The 15,693-nt window shown below is 42.1% G+C and overlaps 1 protein-coding gene across 2 annotated transcripts in view; it reads right to left on the reverse strand.

Moving 5' to 3' along the window:
• Positions 1 to 15,693, reverse strand: part of PALD1 (phosphatase domain containing paladin 1) — a 975,161-nt gene that overhangs the window by 354,283 nt on the left and 605,185 nt on the right. For both annotated transcript variants that reach the window (XM_078643067.1, XM_078643068.1), the window contains exon 12: positions 370 to 504. In XM_078643067.1, coding sequence (XP_078499193.1) covers positions 370 to 504 — 135 coding nt within the window. The remainder of the gene's footprint in view (positions 1 to 369; positions 505 to 15,693) is intronic.

Genomic DNA, 15,693 nt, shown 5'->3' on the forward strand with positions numbered 1-15,693 from the left:
TTTGATAGTTCAGACTTTGTTATTCGATGCGCATTAAGCATATAATGATCCGCTAACCCCCTCTGATATCAGAAACTGCCTTCATTAGAAAATCCCCACATGCCAAGCTCCATGTGAAATCAGAACTCTTTCACCATTCCATCCTCACTTGAGTTAGATGCAGCACACTCAACTTGTGACTCACTGCAGTGAGTTACATATACTTCTAAATATATGAACAGATGTTTTTCTTCAATCCATACAAAGACATAAGTTAACGCAAACATTCTGTCTCCTGTTAAATTGACGAAGACATGGCCTCCTATTTATGGAAATCACTTAGACAACACCTTGGGAAGGACCACAAAATGAGCCATGCCATCCACTCACCAACACCCGTGATCCCTTCGTTATCAGGTCTCCGGACACTGTGAGCTCTGATGAATTCATGTTGGCTTGTAACCGATAAATCCATGGGTGTGTACACATCCAACGACTGAAACTGAGCGTAAAGGCCAAGGGGAACTGTCAAATATAAAATGAGAAGTACATTTCAGTGCATTGCCATTTGTCCATACCATCACATATAACATAATTAAAAATCATGCATGAAAGCATCAGCTAAGTAAAAACAGGAACTGAGAGTGACTGCTAAATGGCACAAGTGCAAATCTGTTAATACAGTTAGGGGCATATTTACTAGAAAATGGCAGAGCGTAGTATTATGCCAAAATTAGTAACGCTGCGCTCCGTCAGTTTGAAAATGCAGGGATGCCCTGTATTTACAAGAATGCAGCGTACCACTGCATTCCCCCTAGCGCTGGTGCTAATGAAGTTGCCAAGAGCCAGCACAGGCACCATTGCGCCATGTTGCAAGGGGGCCTGTGCTGCAGGGGTGATTGTTTATGTGCAGGAAGGGACACCTTCCTGTTCATAAACAATCTTTATAGGCGATTTGCTGTTTCTATGTGTGCTGAAGAACGCACCACACATGGAAAGGGCAAAATACGAGGAGAAATGAAACATTTCTTCTTGTATCTCCTGCTTAAGACCAGGTATTTCCTGGTGATATTTTTGGTGCTGCCCCATACCTTGTAAATATGGGGCAGCGTCAAAAAGCAAATGGATGTTGCGGCTGAACGCTAAGTGCTGCGTGAATAGGGGCATTATTTACAAGGCGGTGTTCAACCACATTATGTGGCTTAACGCTGTCTTGTAAATAAGGCAAAGAACTTAACGCCACGAGAACATCGGAAAAAGTGATGTTCTGGTGGGGTAAAATCCTTCTAAATATGCCCTTTAATGTTTGGAATAGTCATTGTACCGAGGGTAAAAGTTTATAAATGTGATAACTTTATAGAACTACTACTCTGATAAGACTGCTTGAAAAAAATACTTCAAGTACTAGAATTCAGACTCTTTTGAAAATGGGCTGAAAAACAAAAAAGCTGAGAAGTTCACAGCCACATCCACCCCGGTGTTAAGCTTTGACAAAATATCGCAAAGGTTGTAGTTTTAAAAAATCTCACACCCAAATCTAAGCTGGGTAAACATGCCCAGAGCTCCAGTAAAAGGTTGCATGTTTGTGAAACAATTAAAAACTGTTATAATACAACTTGCCCACTCGGGCTTTCGCTTGAGAGTGTTTGTGGATAGCAGTCTTTACAGAATGTGTTCACATAAAGTTGAAACCTGTGTTTTTTAAACAAACAATTTTACTATGAATGAGAGATGCGCTTGTTGGTTCCTAGCATCTTAGTACACGTGCACATGAACCTTTTGAAACTGGCTCTTTTGTACATTTTCAAAGGAGAACATTTCACGAAAGAGATCATTTTTGTTCAGCCAACATGTGCGACCTCCTCAGCAGCATCCAGACTGCATAGGACCACAATCTTGGATTTAACCTGTAATAAATGTTCACATACATTGGAGCTAAAGGATACATTTGTTTTATACTGATAATTTGGCAGATCCCTTAAACTTTCACATGACAGGCCTAACTACTAAAAGCATCTGATTTGGAATCCTACATCTAAGCCTTGAGTAAGCCTCAGACCTGCGTGACTCTCAAGAGAGTGAAACACGTGGTGGCTGAACCATAATTGACTCACCATGATATGAAAATGTGGGTGCTGGATGTACTCAAGGTAAGTTAAAAGACCACTATTGGTAGAAAACAACATTTTTTCTAGAAACTATCCTTTCTGCCTAACAATGTTTTATTTCGGAAAATTCTTTCAGCATCAAAACTATTGAAATCTGTGTTTTACAGTTCAGAATGCTTAGTGTTGGTACTCCGCACTCTCTTTACCTGATTATTTTTACCCCGGGTTTGAGGGTATGCCCAGTTAAAGAGTGCCATCATACACTCATAAATTATTACATTGATCAAGCCAATACGGAATCACCTCAGCATTGAGGGTTACCATCTTTCGATTTAAAAGATTTCATGAGAGAGGTCATTATACTTTGGCAGTTACTCATTTCTCACTTACAAAATTATCCATAATAGGTAGTACATAACTGTGAAGCGTAAGTCTGACGGTACTAAATTATTCCTATACTGACCTTGTAAAATTTCCTTTTAGTTTTGTCTTTCATCGAGCAAAAAAAAAATTGAAAACTGGACCAAAGATGGCCTTACACTCAAACACACAATGATTTTATAGTCTCACATTACAATGTGAAAAATCTGTTAAAGTCCTTATTTAAATATTTTTTACATAGAAAGCATGAACACAGATATGGGGCATTGGAACACTAAACATATATGTTGGGTAAGTGAATGTTCCAAGATATTAGTCTTCAGTTAAGGATGAGGAGGTGGAGGGAGCCTCACCATTGGAGGCTGGCGAAACAGTAAAGATCTCAAAGGTGATAGATGAGATGCCCCTTGAAGAAATCATGATTTGCTTCCCTTCTGAACTGCAGGAGTGATGGGCACATCTCATGATTCTGATAACAGCAAATCCTCTAGTGCCTTTACAATACTAAATCATGGGAAAGGCCAAGCAAACCATGATTTTCCTATTTAATTTTCTAATTAAAAAGGGTCAGGTGGGAGAGTATGCAGATTGCTTTTCCAAGCAGGTACACAGCTTGGAAAGGTTTACCTCCTGGTCTTGCACGTTGTGACTTTAAATCTGGTGATTTGATGGCTCTTTGTACTTCACCGACCTCCTGAGATGTTTAGTTTTTAAGACAAGTCGGTTAGTGTGAGTGAGTGGACTTTTGTATAGCGCATGGCTACCCGGAGGCATCCCAGCGCCGTAGCAGGACTGCAAAAGAGGGGGAAAGCCCTTAAAGGAAGAGACAGGTCTTCAGTTTTTTCCGGCAGGACAGGTGGTTGGGTTCTTTCCGGAGGGAGATGGGGAGGAAATTCCAAAGCTTGGCTGAGTTATATGAGAAGAGGCGGCCACCTGATCTGGCCCTCTTAATTCTTGGGACAACTGCCAGGTGGAGCTCATCAGAGCGAAGTCTTCTGGAGACCTTGTATTGTCTCACTAGGGCCTTAATGAGAGGTGGTCAATATCCCTTCAGGAATTTATGGGCCATGCATGGAGCCTTGAAGTAAATTCTCTCCTGTACCAGGAGCCAGCGAAGAAAGAGGAGAGCGGGTTTAGCTGAGCAGCGGTTGCTCGTTCCTGTGAGTAATCTGGCTGCCGAATTCTGCACGGCCTGCAGCCTGGTGATCACTGAATTAGGGGCACCTAGATAGAGAGAATTACCATGATATATCCTGGACATGATCAGGGCCTGGATTTAGCTTGACTGAGGAGCATGGAGAGAATTTTTCAGATCTTTCTAAGAAGGCCATAGCACACCGCGGCAGTCTTTCGCGATTGGGGCTTAAATGTGAGATCTTGGTCCAACCAGATTCCAAAGCTCTTTATTTCAGTTTTTGGGATGGGAGCTGGGCCCATACAGGCTGGCCACATGGTGCTAGATTTGAAGCTTAACTGGTTACCGAGCACCATCAGCTCGGTTTTGTCACTGTTGAACTTTAGATGGGATAGTCTCATCCAGTTGGTAACTTCCTTAAGGCAGGAGTGGAGATCTGTGGGTGACTGCTCGGCCTGATTCAGTTCTACAACCAGCTGGGTGTCATTAGCGTATGCAACTATGTGAAGGGGGATACAATATCCGCCAACAGGGCCTTATACACATTAAAAAGAGTGAGACTCAGGGACGAGTCCTGAGGAACTCCACACTGCAGAGGGAGGGATTTGGATAAGGTGTCTCCTTCAAAAACCTGAAAGTGTCTATTTTCCAGGAACGATTGAAGGCATTACAGGGCTGTTCCTGACACTCCCACTTTCTTGAGACGGTGAACCAGGGTGTGGTGGTTCACCATGTCGAAGGCAGCGCGTAGGTCGAGTAAGATTATGGCGGAGGACCCTCCTTGGTCGAGGATCTTTCTTGATGTTTCCACCACTGATAGCAGAGATGTTTCGGTGCCTTGGTGGGGCCTGAAACCAGTTTGTGAAAAATTTAGATGGTTATGGGATTCAAGGAATGCCAACAGTAAGTTGTTGACGTGTTTTTCCGCCAGCTTGATAATGCCAGGGAAAAGCGAAATGGGGCGGTAATTGCCCAGTTCGGCCGGATCCAGGTGAGGTTTTTTTAGCAATGCTTTGACCATTGCTTTTTTCCATTCAGGAGGGACTGATCCCGATGTTAGGGAAGCATTGATCAGGTGGCTGATGAAGGGGCTGACTGTTGGGAGTACCCGTTGAGTGGTGCAGGGTCAAGAGGTAACCCGCTTTTAACAGAGGACAAGATGAGTAGGAGAGATTCCTGGGTAAGAGGGGCAAAAATATCCAGGAGGGACTTATTCTCATTCAGTTCCGGGTCTCTAAGTTGAAGAGTGGACGTGAAGCCTGGATGTTTTTGACTTTAGTAGAAAAAAAGTCTGCTAGTTCATTGCAGCGCCGTCCCGAGAGGTCTGGTGCTACCGGGGGATCAGGAAGTTTGAGTAGTTTTTGATAATGAGAAACGAGTCTCTAGGGGAGTTGGTTGAAAGAAAGATTTTTTGTTCATAGTATGAGGCCTGGGCTGTTTTTATTTCAGCCTTATAGGTTGCCATGACTGTCCTGTAATCTGCTTTCTTAGAGGGGGCGAAATCTTTCCTCCATATCCGCTCTAAAAAAAATTCGGATTGTTTCCGGAGGCGAAGCTTGGGAGTGAACCATGCATGTTTATTGGGTCCAGTTTTCTTCCGGATGTTTTTTTTGGAAGCACCGTGTTTAAGGAGCTCTCGATCCAAGTGGAGAAGTTTCTGTAGGCTATGGCTGGGTTGGCATTGATGATGGGGGTGGTGTTATCTAATTCAAGAGTCCAATCTTCTACAGATAGTTTCGACCAGGGGCGTGTTTTAATGAGTGTTGACTGGGTGAGAGGACCCATTTTTGAGGGGCGCCAGAAAAAAGGGACTAAAAAGTGGTCTGGCCATGGGAGGGGGCGATCCCTGTTAGCTCCTTAAGATTTGAAAAGATCGGGTCAAGAAGGTGCCCTTTAGTGTGTGTTGCTGGCGGGACCTTCTGAAGTAGTTGGTAAGATGCAAGATCTAAAGCTATGTCAGATGCGGTCCGGTCAAATGGATCATCAAAGTGGAGCTTAAGGTCTCCAAGTATAGTGAAATTGGCTGCAGTGCTAGCCATGTTGGTAGCTGTTTCTAGTACCGATTGACTGAACTGATTCAGAGCCCCAGGGGGCCGGTATATGAGGATGCCTGAAAAAGTAAGGGTAGGAGAGAATTCAATTGAGAAATGAAAATTCTCACAATCTAATAGGGGACTACCTAACAGCCGGCATGTCATCTGGTCCTTATAGACGATAACGATCCCGCCCCCCCCCTTGTCAATTGCTCTGTCTATGTGTTTGATCTAATAACCCAGGGTCTGAGCTTGGGGTAAGCCAGGTCTCCGTAAGGAATAACACTTCGGGTTCTAGAACATTTAAGAGTATTGATATCTCTGTTATGTGTTTTGGCAGGGACCTGAGCAGAAATAGTTTGAGAGATTTCCCGATGGGTGATGGAGGAGAATCAGATGGGGTGAGTCCGTATGAACAGTGTGTGCACTTATCCTGATCAGTGAGTGAGATGGGATGAGTGCAGGGGTTTCTGTTCAATTGTTTCAGCTCTACATTGGTGTAATTAATACCCTCAGGGGAGAGGCGGGCAGGGGTTCTGGCCCTGGGCCCGGTCGTGCATGGACGGGCGCCAACGAGCTTGTCTTAGGCGTGCCATTGGCGCACCCGCTGCGCGCATCGATGGATGCATTGAGTTTTATATTTCCGGTTGAGCAGCTAGACTGCTAACCTTCGTGAAGTGCCCTGCCGGATGTAGATCCCTTCCAGGAGGCCAAGTCTTCCCTCCACACAAACGGAACAATCCGCGGTGGACCGGGGAAGACTGTGAAAAGGTGCGGGCAGGAAAGTGCAGTGTGCGCAGTAAGCCGGTAAAATTTTAAAACTGGTAGTAGAAGTACATTTTAAAAGATGGCGATTTAAAAAGAGTGCAAATACGCAAGGAACCCTTTGCCAGGCGTTCTGGAGAGAACTGATTATAAAGTTAATAACAATCTCATAAAAGCATTTATTAAAAGATGTGCTAATACACCGGGAACCCTTTACCAGGCATTCCGCTAAACACTGTAACCTTGATTTCTCTAGATTCCTCTAGTGCGTCCGCTGCACGTCGGTGGATGCATCAAGTTTTATATTTACGGTTGAGCAGCTAGACTGCTAACCTTCATGAAGTGCCCTGCCGGAAGTAGAGCCCTTCCCGTATGCCAAGTGTGCTGGTAATTTGTCATAATTAGAGCAGTAAGTTGTGAAGAAAATCCAGACCAGGGGTTTGGCCACAGTAGCTTTTACATATGCATCAGCAAATACATCACCATTACCCTAACAAAAGTAAAACCAAATAAATAACATTTTAAAAACACACACAAAAAAGACAAGTTAATAGTGGTTTTTCAATCAGATCAGCCAAATAGGAGGAATACTCAGAGGGAAAAAAGGGCATAAAACCAAAGTGTTTATAGTTTAGTCCTCGCCAAAAAAAAAGTAAGGAATGCATACAAACACATCTTTAATTTGCCAAATTTAGCTTTATTCATGGACAAATTAACACGACACTAACTCTGCTTGTTCTTGAATAAGTCACATCAAAGCAAACACTTGAACCCATGTGGAATCATAGTCCCAATACACTATTAAATATAAATAATTCTTCCACCACTTCTCTAATCAGATTTGTTCCATTGGGAAGAAAATTAGTTCTGTCGCAACAGAGTGACAGAAATAACTGGGACTCTTTCTTGCCCAAAAACAAGCTTGAATTGGTTGCCTTCATAAATCAACTTAAACCACCAAAAGGTTAGCACAACCGTCTTCCTGTAAATATCTTCAAACACTTTCTCCATTTTTAAGACATTTTAGCAGCTTAATCAACACTTCCACATGACAAGGCACCTTACTTTAAAGATTGAGCATATCACCCGCATCCTCAAATTTCCAACCTCCACACAAACTAGCTGTGTTCAACTGTTAATGGCTAGGAAAGCCTTAGCAGGATACATCGCCCACCATTATACTAAAATCATTAGGGTACAAAAATTAAGGAACAACTGCGTACTATCTATCTGGCTTTTGTTCCAATTTCAGTAATATAACCACTCTTTAGAAGAATGCGGACAATATATATTGGAGATTTGACAGGGCACACAACTGGCTTCAAGTAGTCTGATCATATTGTGCAAGTCTTCATAACGTAGTAAGGTCTTGAAACCAGTTCATCATGGCAAGTTATTAAAAATAATGGACTATCACCTGGGCTTTCCTGACCAGGTCATGAGATATCAAAAGCTAAAGATAGGGAACCATGCCTCAATTAAAACTGTGATGCCGTGTGGTTTCTCCAGGGTTCAGTTGTGGCCACTGCCATGTTAAAACTGTATGTGGAGTCTCTGAGTCTGAACCTAAAAGATTCATCCTAAGGTGTATACCAACATACCAACGTTACTCAATTATACCTAAATACAACAACTAAGACATTGTCACACTACATATCGGTCTCAAAAGACAGCAGAACTGGATGCCAGTGAACATTTCCATCTTAAACCCGCAGCAAGTGTGCTCTCTTCTGGACTCTGAAATTGAAATGGTTCTCTCATTCATTCTCATCCATGATAAAAGTGACTTTATTTCACTCTTGGCCCTTCATATTAACAGGGTGTTAAATTTGGCTAATTTCTATTCCTCATAAAGTAATCAAATGTATATCCACCCCTCAGACTAGTTGAAACAGCACGACCTAATATACTGATAGCTAGACAGCCTTTTATGAATGATACACATGGAGTTACCCACAGTGAACTATTTCACCTCCTACAGGAAAATTGTACTCAGTGTCCAAACTTGTCCCACCTCCGGGAAAAACTTGATCAGATCAGTCCCATAATGTGCGACATCTATTGGTGGCAAATCATGGCCAGGTAAAATACAAATGCAGCGGCCCATTTACACAGTCAACCATTAAAACTATCTTCGTTTAGTGGAACTGCTCTCAATTTCAGGTATGTTAATTGCCTCATATGCAGAAATGCACTGATATTTCAAGTATGTAAATTAAAGAACCAAGTCTATACAATATCAGTCTTTTTCTGGAGCCAGTACTACTGTTTTCAACATCCTGCCTCTAGATCAAAAAGAAACCCATGCTTGCCTGCGGAAAAAAATCTAAAACCACAACTTCTTCCGATTCCTGGACTAAAGATGATTCAGCTCTTTCACAAGCCTAGTAGTAGGTGCTTTGGGGCTAGTGTAGAGTCAATATGCAAACTCACACTGAGATTATCCGTGACCGGACACTTTGTTTCGAGCTTACTGTGGCCCTTATCATGGAGGCTACAACAACCACTTTCTAACCGGACGGATTACGTGACCAGACGACTGTTCTGATTTTAATACTGAGACATACCGTTTCCTTTTTCCTTGCCCTGACGAAGTTCACGTCTTGAACGAAACGCGTTGGCTGAGGTTTTATGTTCATATGAAATTCTGATGAGCCTCAATAAAAATCATTTCCTAAAGGAAGAAAACTGACTGTGTTTCCTAATTGAACATTTTTCACCTACGGTAGTGCACCACTCCACCCAGTTTCAAAGTTTGCTTTCCGAGTTAAGGATTGCATCTATCAACGGCAGATGAAGGAGTAGATGTGGCACACCATCCAGCTAAATTGGAACTTTTTTTTTACACTTGTGGTTCACTTCAGAGGTTGGTGCGGCACGTGGAGTCCGCCGTTGGTTCTTGTGTTTTTAGTATCAATATGCAAAGGAGTAGTAACTGTCCACTGTCCGATGAGGGAGTACCATGGTAAAGATCAGATATCCAAAGTTTGAGTTAGGGAGGTAGGGGCAGATTTATAAGCCCCTTGCGCCAATTTTGCATCACTTTTAACATGGAAAAGTGACGCAAAAGTGGTGCAAGGGGCTTGTAAATCTGCCCCGTAGTTTTTTTATTTTGCCCAAGTGAAAGCTGGTCAGGACATCTGAGAATTTTCTTTGATGCAAGTTTTGAAGGAGTGGGGTACTGTCAATGAATCAAAATGATTTTGCCTCTGGGGAGAACTGCATTGCACATCCTTCCAGCTTTATGGTGAAGACCAGCTCCTAGATTTAGTCTAGGAACAACAGTTTTTTCCTTAAGTTTAGAGTTTTTTCTTTAAGTTGACTGATCACTACCTTACCTCAATTGGAAATATCGTCAATGACACCATGCCACTAAAAATGAAAAGAGTCGCAGAAAAACCAAAAAATCCCTGGTTTAATGGTTCACTGAATAAGGATAGGCGCAAATTGAGAATAGCCGAAACAAACTGGAGACGACACCCTTCCTCTCCTGAGCTGAAAGCCCTCAGGACCACCAGAAGTCACTATAACAAAAAGATAATCAATTCAAAGAAAGAATATATAAGAGCGGAACTTGACAATGCCAAAAACAGACCACGAAAACTTTTCGAGATCCTAAAACATCAATCAGACAAACTGGCCAAATCAGCACAAGAACATTCAAAGACCCCCCTAAGCGGCGAGGAATTCTCCACATTTTTCACGGAAAAGACCAAATCGCTAGAGGTAGAGCTCGCAAAGGCCGCGGCTATCCTGCCGTCCCAACATATGCCGACGAATGCGGCCCCTATGTCAACTGAGAAGATTAGAGCAAAAAATAAAGCGAATTGGGACACATTTGAATTATATGACCAGATCGAGATCGCCAAAACGCTCTCGGAAATTAGACCGAACAACCATTATCACGACCCTTTACCGGCAAAGTGTGTAAGAGAGATCAGCCACATCCTGGTCCCAATCTGGACCAAAATAATAAACGCGTCACTTGCGCAAGGGATCCTACCAGACTGCTTAAAAACAGGGCAAGTAGTGCCAATAATCAAAAAACCAACCGCAGGCACAACAGACCCGAATAACTATCGTCCAGTAACCAACATCCCTTTATTGGCCAAACTTATTGAGAAATGCGTGCAGAGCCAATTGAATCAACACATCACCAAGTTCTCCTTACTAGACGAATGCCAATCAGGTTTCAGAGCAGGGCACAGCACGGAAACAGCAATCCTGCACATTGTCGATGATGCCCTACAAGCCCTAGACCAAAAGCAAGCTTGCCTACTGATTCGTTTAGACCTATCAGCTGCATTTGATACGGTAAACCATGAAGCATTATTGTCCAGATTACAGGACAGGATGGGATTGTCCGGAAATGTACTAAAATGGTTCAATTCTTTCCTACGCAACAGAACCCAACGATTCCTGGTTAACCAAGCAATCTCACCCTCATGTCCTAATACAATTGGGGTCCCGCAAGGATCAACGCTATCCCCAGATCTATTCAACCTATATGTCGAACCTCTTACAGACATTCTACGGAAATCACAGATCTCCTACCACATGTATGCAGACGACACACAAATATACTTGAAGATCGCCAATCTTGAGGACATTGACCTAATGAATGAGACGCTAAAGCTGGTTCTGGAATGGTTAACCTCCAATCATCTGAAATTAAATGCCCATAAAACGGAATTCTTGCTAATTTCACCACCAAGGAGCAACGATGAAATAAAGGAATGGACCAAACTGCTGACGGCACTAAACTGCACCCCAACGCTAGTCAATTCAGCGAAATCACTTGGAATTAGCTTAGATGAAAATCTTGACATGAAAGCACATATTAATTCAATGGCGAAAAGTGCCTGCTTCCACATGAGTTACTTAGGAAAATTAAAACCATTCATCTCGGAAGCAGATTTAAAACTGGCTATTCAATCTTTAGTTATCTCAAGGATCGAATACGGTTGCTCCACATTAGACGGCCTACCAAAAACTTCTACAGCCCCATTAAAAGCCTGTCTCAATGCAGCGGCAAGACTTATCACGGGGTCTAGGAAATTTGATCATATATCTCCGCACTTGAAAGTACTAAATTGGCTACCGTATGAGGCTAGAATTCAAATGAGGATAGCATGCATTACCCACAAAGCGGTACACTATAACACACCAAGATATCTAGCCAAGAAAATCAAGCTATCGGGTGGAATCAGACCAACCAGAAGTGCCAAGGAGCTATTGTTGCGGCCAGCCATCTTCCGAAAGAAAAAGTCTTACGACCGATCATTCTCTGGAGCTGCCCCTAGAGTCTGGAACTCTCTCCCTCCAAGCATCAGGAAGATTCAAAATATTGTTCAATTCAAACGGGAATTGAAAAGTCATATGTTGAGGAAATACCTTGACTAGGGAAGCTAACGTAACTCTAAGACGAATATTCTTATTCCGAAGTAGGGCGGCCATCTTCAGGAACAATATCATCGAGAAGTGAATGACTTCACCCAATAATCGGAACTGAACTTTATCCTCACTGCCATCTCCTTACCAGATGAACCGATAACTGTTCTATAGCAGAAAACTATATAACCTCTACCTCTTCTTATTTATCGATATAGATAGGGTTATAAGCTAGCCTTAATTGCACATGCTTGTGGAATATATATATTTATGCACTCTCTCATAGCCTTAGGTCTTCTACCTCATATCTGTGTTGTTCTATAATTATTATTGTACTGCCAATTTGTAACCGATCTTGATGTTAAGCGCTCTGATACCCATGGGTCTTGTTCGCGCTATATAAAACACTTTAATAAATAAATAAATAAATAAATAATAAATAAGTTGCCTATTTTGAGCCAATATGCTTCATGTGCCTGAAATGCTTCTTCAATAAAACGGCCAAGATACATTTCAGATACAAGCAATGAGATTTTGTCTGTATAGTAGTTGTGTTTTTGAGATTTAAAATGTAGTCTTTTTTGCACTTTGTGAGAAAATAGTAAGCTGAATACAAATGTCTAGGAGATAATTTGAATATATAATGCTTAAGAAAATGTGTAATTAACAATTGTCAGCAAAGCACACTGTTCAATGAAAGAGGCACACGGCTGGCTACATGGCTACATGTCCTAACAAAATTGTAAAAAGGTCTGTGCATTCCCAATAAAACAAAAATTAAATATATATTCATAAATGACTGCCATAACACTCCAAATACAAAACCCTGTAGAAAGTTGTATATTTAATAGGGTTTTACGAAATTACAAGGCAGCTTGGAACAGATAGGTAGTTAATGAGAAATTCCCACATTCTTCCCTTTATCGAGTCAACCAAGAAAATGATTCTTCTGTATTTTCAGCATAAATTGAGTCAGTCCTTTTTGCCAAAGTAATTATAGTGAGATAATACATTCCGATTAAATGAAAAATGTTAAAATGGGGGTGGGGGGTTAAGAGCAAATGAGGGGACACAGAGCTGATAAGTTTTCATGCCATGACATTATTAACTTACAGGAAACGTGAGACTCCAAAGGGAACTACATTTAGATAGCAATGTATCTTTTAATGCAATGGGCATCCCATCTTCTAGTGGTTGAGTAAGAGGGGGTTTAGTCACATTTGTTAAATCCGATTTGACCGGTAATATCAAAGTGATTTCCTCCAATTCCCCATGTTTTCTTTGAGTCCTATTGTCTTTTGACCGCCACCTAACCATTCACTGCATTAATATTTATAATCTCATTCATGGGAAAGAGAACATAGATATCTTGGCTGAAGTAGGAACGTTTCATGAAGCTTTCGCCCACCAGTTTATATTATTCATGACAGGGGATTTTAACTTTCACCCTTGTAGGGATTGCTATTTGTATGATCCCAAGCATTCCGAGGGTCTTCCCTTGTTAACTGGACCATGATAAGCATACCGTTCACGCGGACTTGTTAAAAGACTTGGTAAGTAACTTTAATCTAGTCAATCTGCTCTCCAAAAGAGCTCTTGACCGGACAGAGTGTGTTCTCACGTTTAAGGGCCCCGGGTCATGGTCTATAATTGATCACATTTTTGTGTCCAGGGCTTTCTTCCCTCACTATTAAGCATTTCACTGGAATGGAATCCTTATAGCGATCATGATCCTTTAAGTGCTACTTTTTGATAAGAAACAAAGGGTCCGGGTATAAGCGACCTTTACAAAACTGAAGTCGCCACCAAAGACAAGGGATGTAGGATCAAATGGGGTAAATTTATTGCTGAGGAATTTAATGCGTACATGTTGAAGTCGTGTCGGGAGGATTTTAGAGCCAGTCTTGATGATCAAGTCACAGATGCTCACATCCTCAAAGCCTTTAACTCCATCTGTGAGTATAGAAACTCAGTCCTTACTAAGCCAGGATTAGTAGGTCCCCCCAAGCCCTGCAGAGGGTTTGACAATAATTGTGTGAGAGCCAAGAAGGAGTTCCTGGTGGCTAAAAAGGCCTACCACAAGAGAGTGACGTCAAATGAAGTAGATTAGCCTATAAAGGTGCACTTGACAAAAGGAAGCTGCAGCTAAAGAAGGAATTGTGGAGTGACTTGGTGACAGCCAGTAAACTGAAGGATAGCACCAGGTTTTGGGGGGGTGGGTTTGAACCATCATTTCTTTTTTTAAGAAGATCATTTGTCAAACCAGTGGCTCACTGTATAGGCCTAGGCGGCCCACTTCTCTGCCCTCTACGACTGTGAGGGGTCTGAGTCCTTGCTCTGTTCCTCCTTCAAAGCCAACATGTCTACATTCCGATGGTAGGAAGTAAAAGATGCAATTTTATCCTTACTACTGTGCAAGGCGCTTGGTGCCAATCGGGTACTGGGTGAACTGTTGAAGTCGTTAGTGGGCCTTTGTGCTCCTCTCATCACACTTCATTAAATGTGGTGAGGAGAGGCCATTTCCAGGGCCCAGGGAACAATCAGTAATAGTGTGCAAATATAGAAAAGGAGCTAGAGTAGACCCTGCCTGCTATAGACCAATCTCCTTAGCTGATGTTGAAGTTATAAGGAGAGTGGTCTTGTAGAGATTCACTACCTGGGCAAATGAGAAGAATTTTTTTCTTCAATGTACAATATGGCTTTATGCCCAGTAGGGCACAGTCGTGCAGAGTCTAAATTTACATCTCCTAATTTGTAAATACACCTGTGCCAAACGTTCTTCTGTTCATCTACCCTTTATGGACCTCAGCCTTTGATAAAGTTAAGAGATAAGCTCTGCACTAGGCTGGGGTCCATGGGGGTGGATTAGGCACTTGTCACTTTCATGAGAGACCTCCATAATTGTCTGGCAGGGGTGGGCAGATATGGACCCAACAATAAATGTACTCAGCCTTTTGATTTAAAAAATTTGGCAGGGTTGCATTCTGGAGTCTTTTTTTATTTAATATGCATATAAATTGAATGGAGGGGGTGATATCTATCAAACATCTATCTGTCAAACATCTGCCCTGATGTCCCTAGAGTTGGCGGGGGAGCGACCCCAGTGCTTTTATTCGCCGATGATGCAGTTTTTATTGCCCGTACAGCCAGGAGCATTAAATGAATTTTAGACTCATTTATTGTTTTTATAATTAGTATGGATTTAGTATGTACGACATTACAACGCATGCTTTTACATCGCATGCTTTTACAACGCAGTTTTTACATCGCATACCATTACAACGCATAGCGCTTTTGGGTGTTGGATAGTGAATAGTTTAATTTACTATTCCAACTCCAGTCCCCGTGGATAGTAGGGAAGGTTATTGGATAGTAAATGAACCTATTACCTATCCTAGAGCGCCCCCCAGCGCAATGCATTGTAATGGTATGCGTTGTAACAGTTGCGATGTAAAGGCACTGCGTGGTAAAAGTTGCGTTGTAAGTGATGTTTCCCTGGATTTATCTACCGATTTTTTTAAATCACATTTCATGGTGGCAGCCCCTAAGAACACAAACTCCTGTAATCTGACAGCACAGAGGCAGGTTTTAACAAGGGGGGGTAACATTTTCTTACTTGGGATTGTTACTCAACTCGGGTCTTAGCTGGAAACCGCTAATTAAGAAGAACGGGGCGGTTTTACAAAGGGCAATTTCAAGCTACATGATTTTGTCAGCCGTATTGGGCATAAGCATCCAAAGTTCATGCTAGATATATATGAAGGCTAAATGCATTCTGACTGCCACCTTTGGCTGTGAGATTTGGGGGTATGCATCTACTGATCATGTGCAGGTGATTGAAAACAAGTTTTTGGGGTGTTTACTGGCAGTGGGACAGGGAATTCCTGCTGAAATGATTCAT

The sequence above is a fragment of the Lissotriton helveticus genome, chromosome 5_1 (assembly GCF_964261635.1).
Source record: "Lissotriton helveticus chromosome 5_1, aLisHel1.1, whole genome shotgun sequence".
Classification (NCBI taxonomy): Eukaryota; Metazoa; Chordata; class Amphibia; order Caudata; family Salamandridae; genus Lissotriton; species Lissotriton helveticus.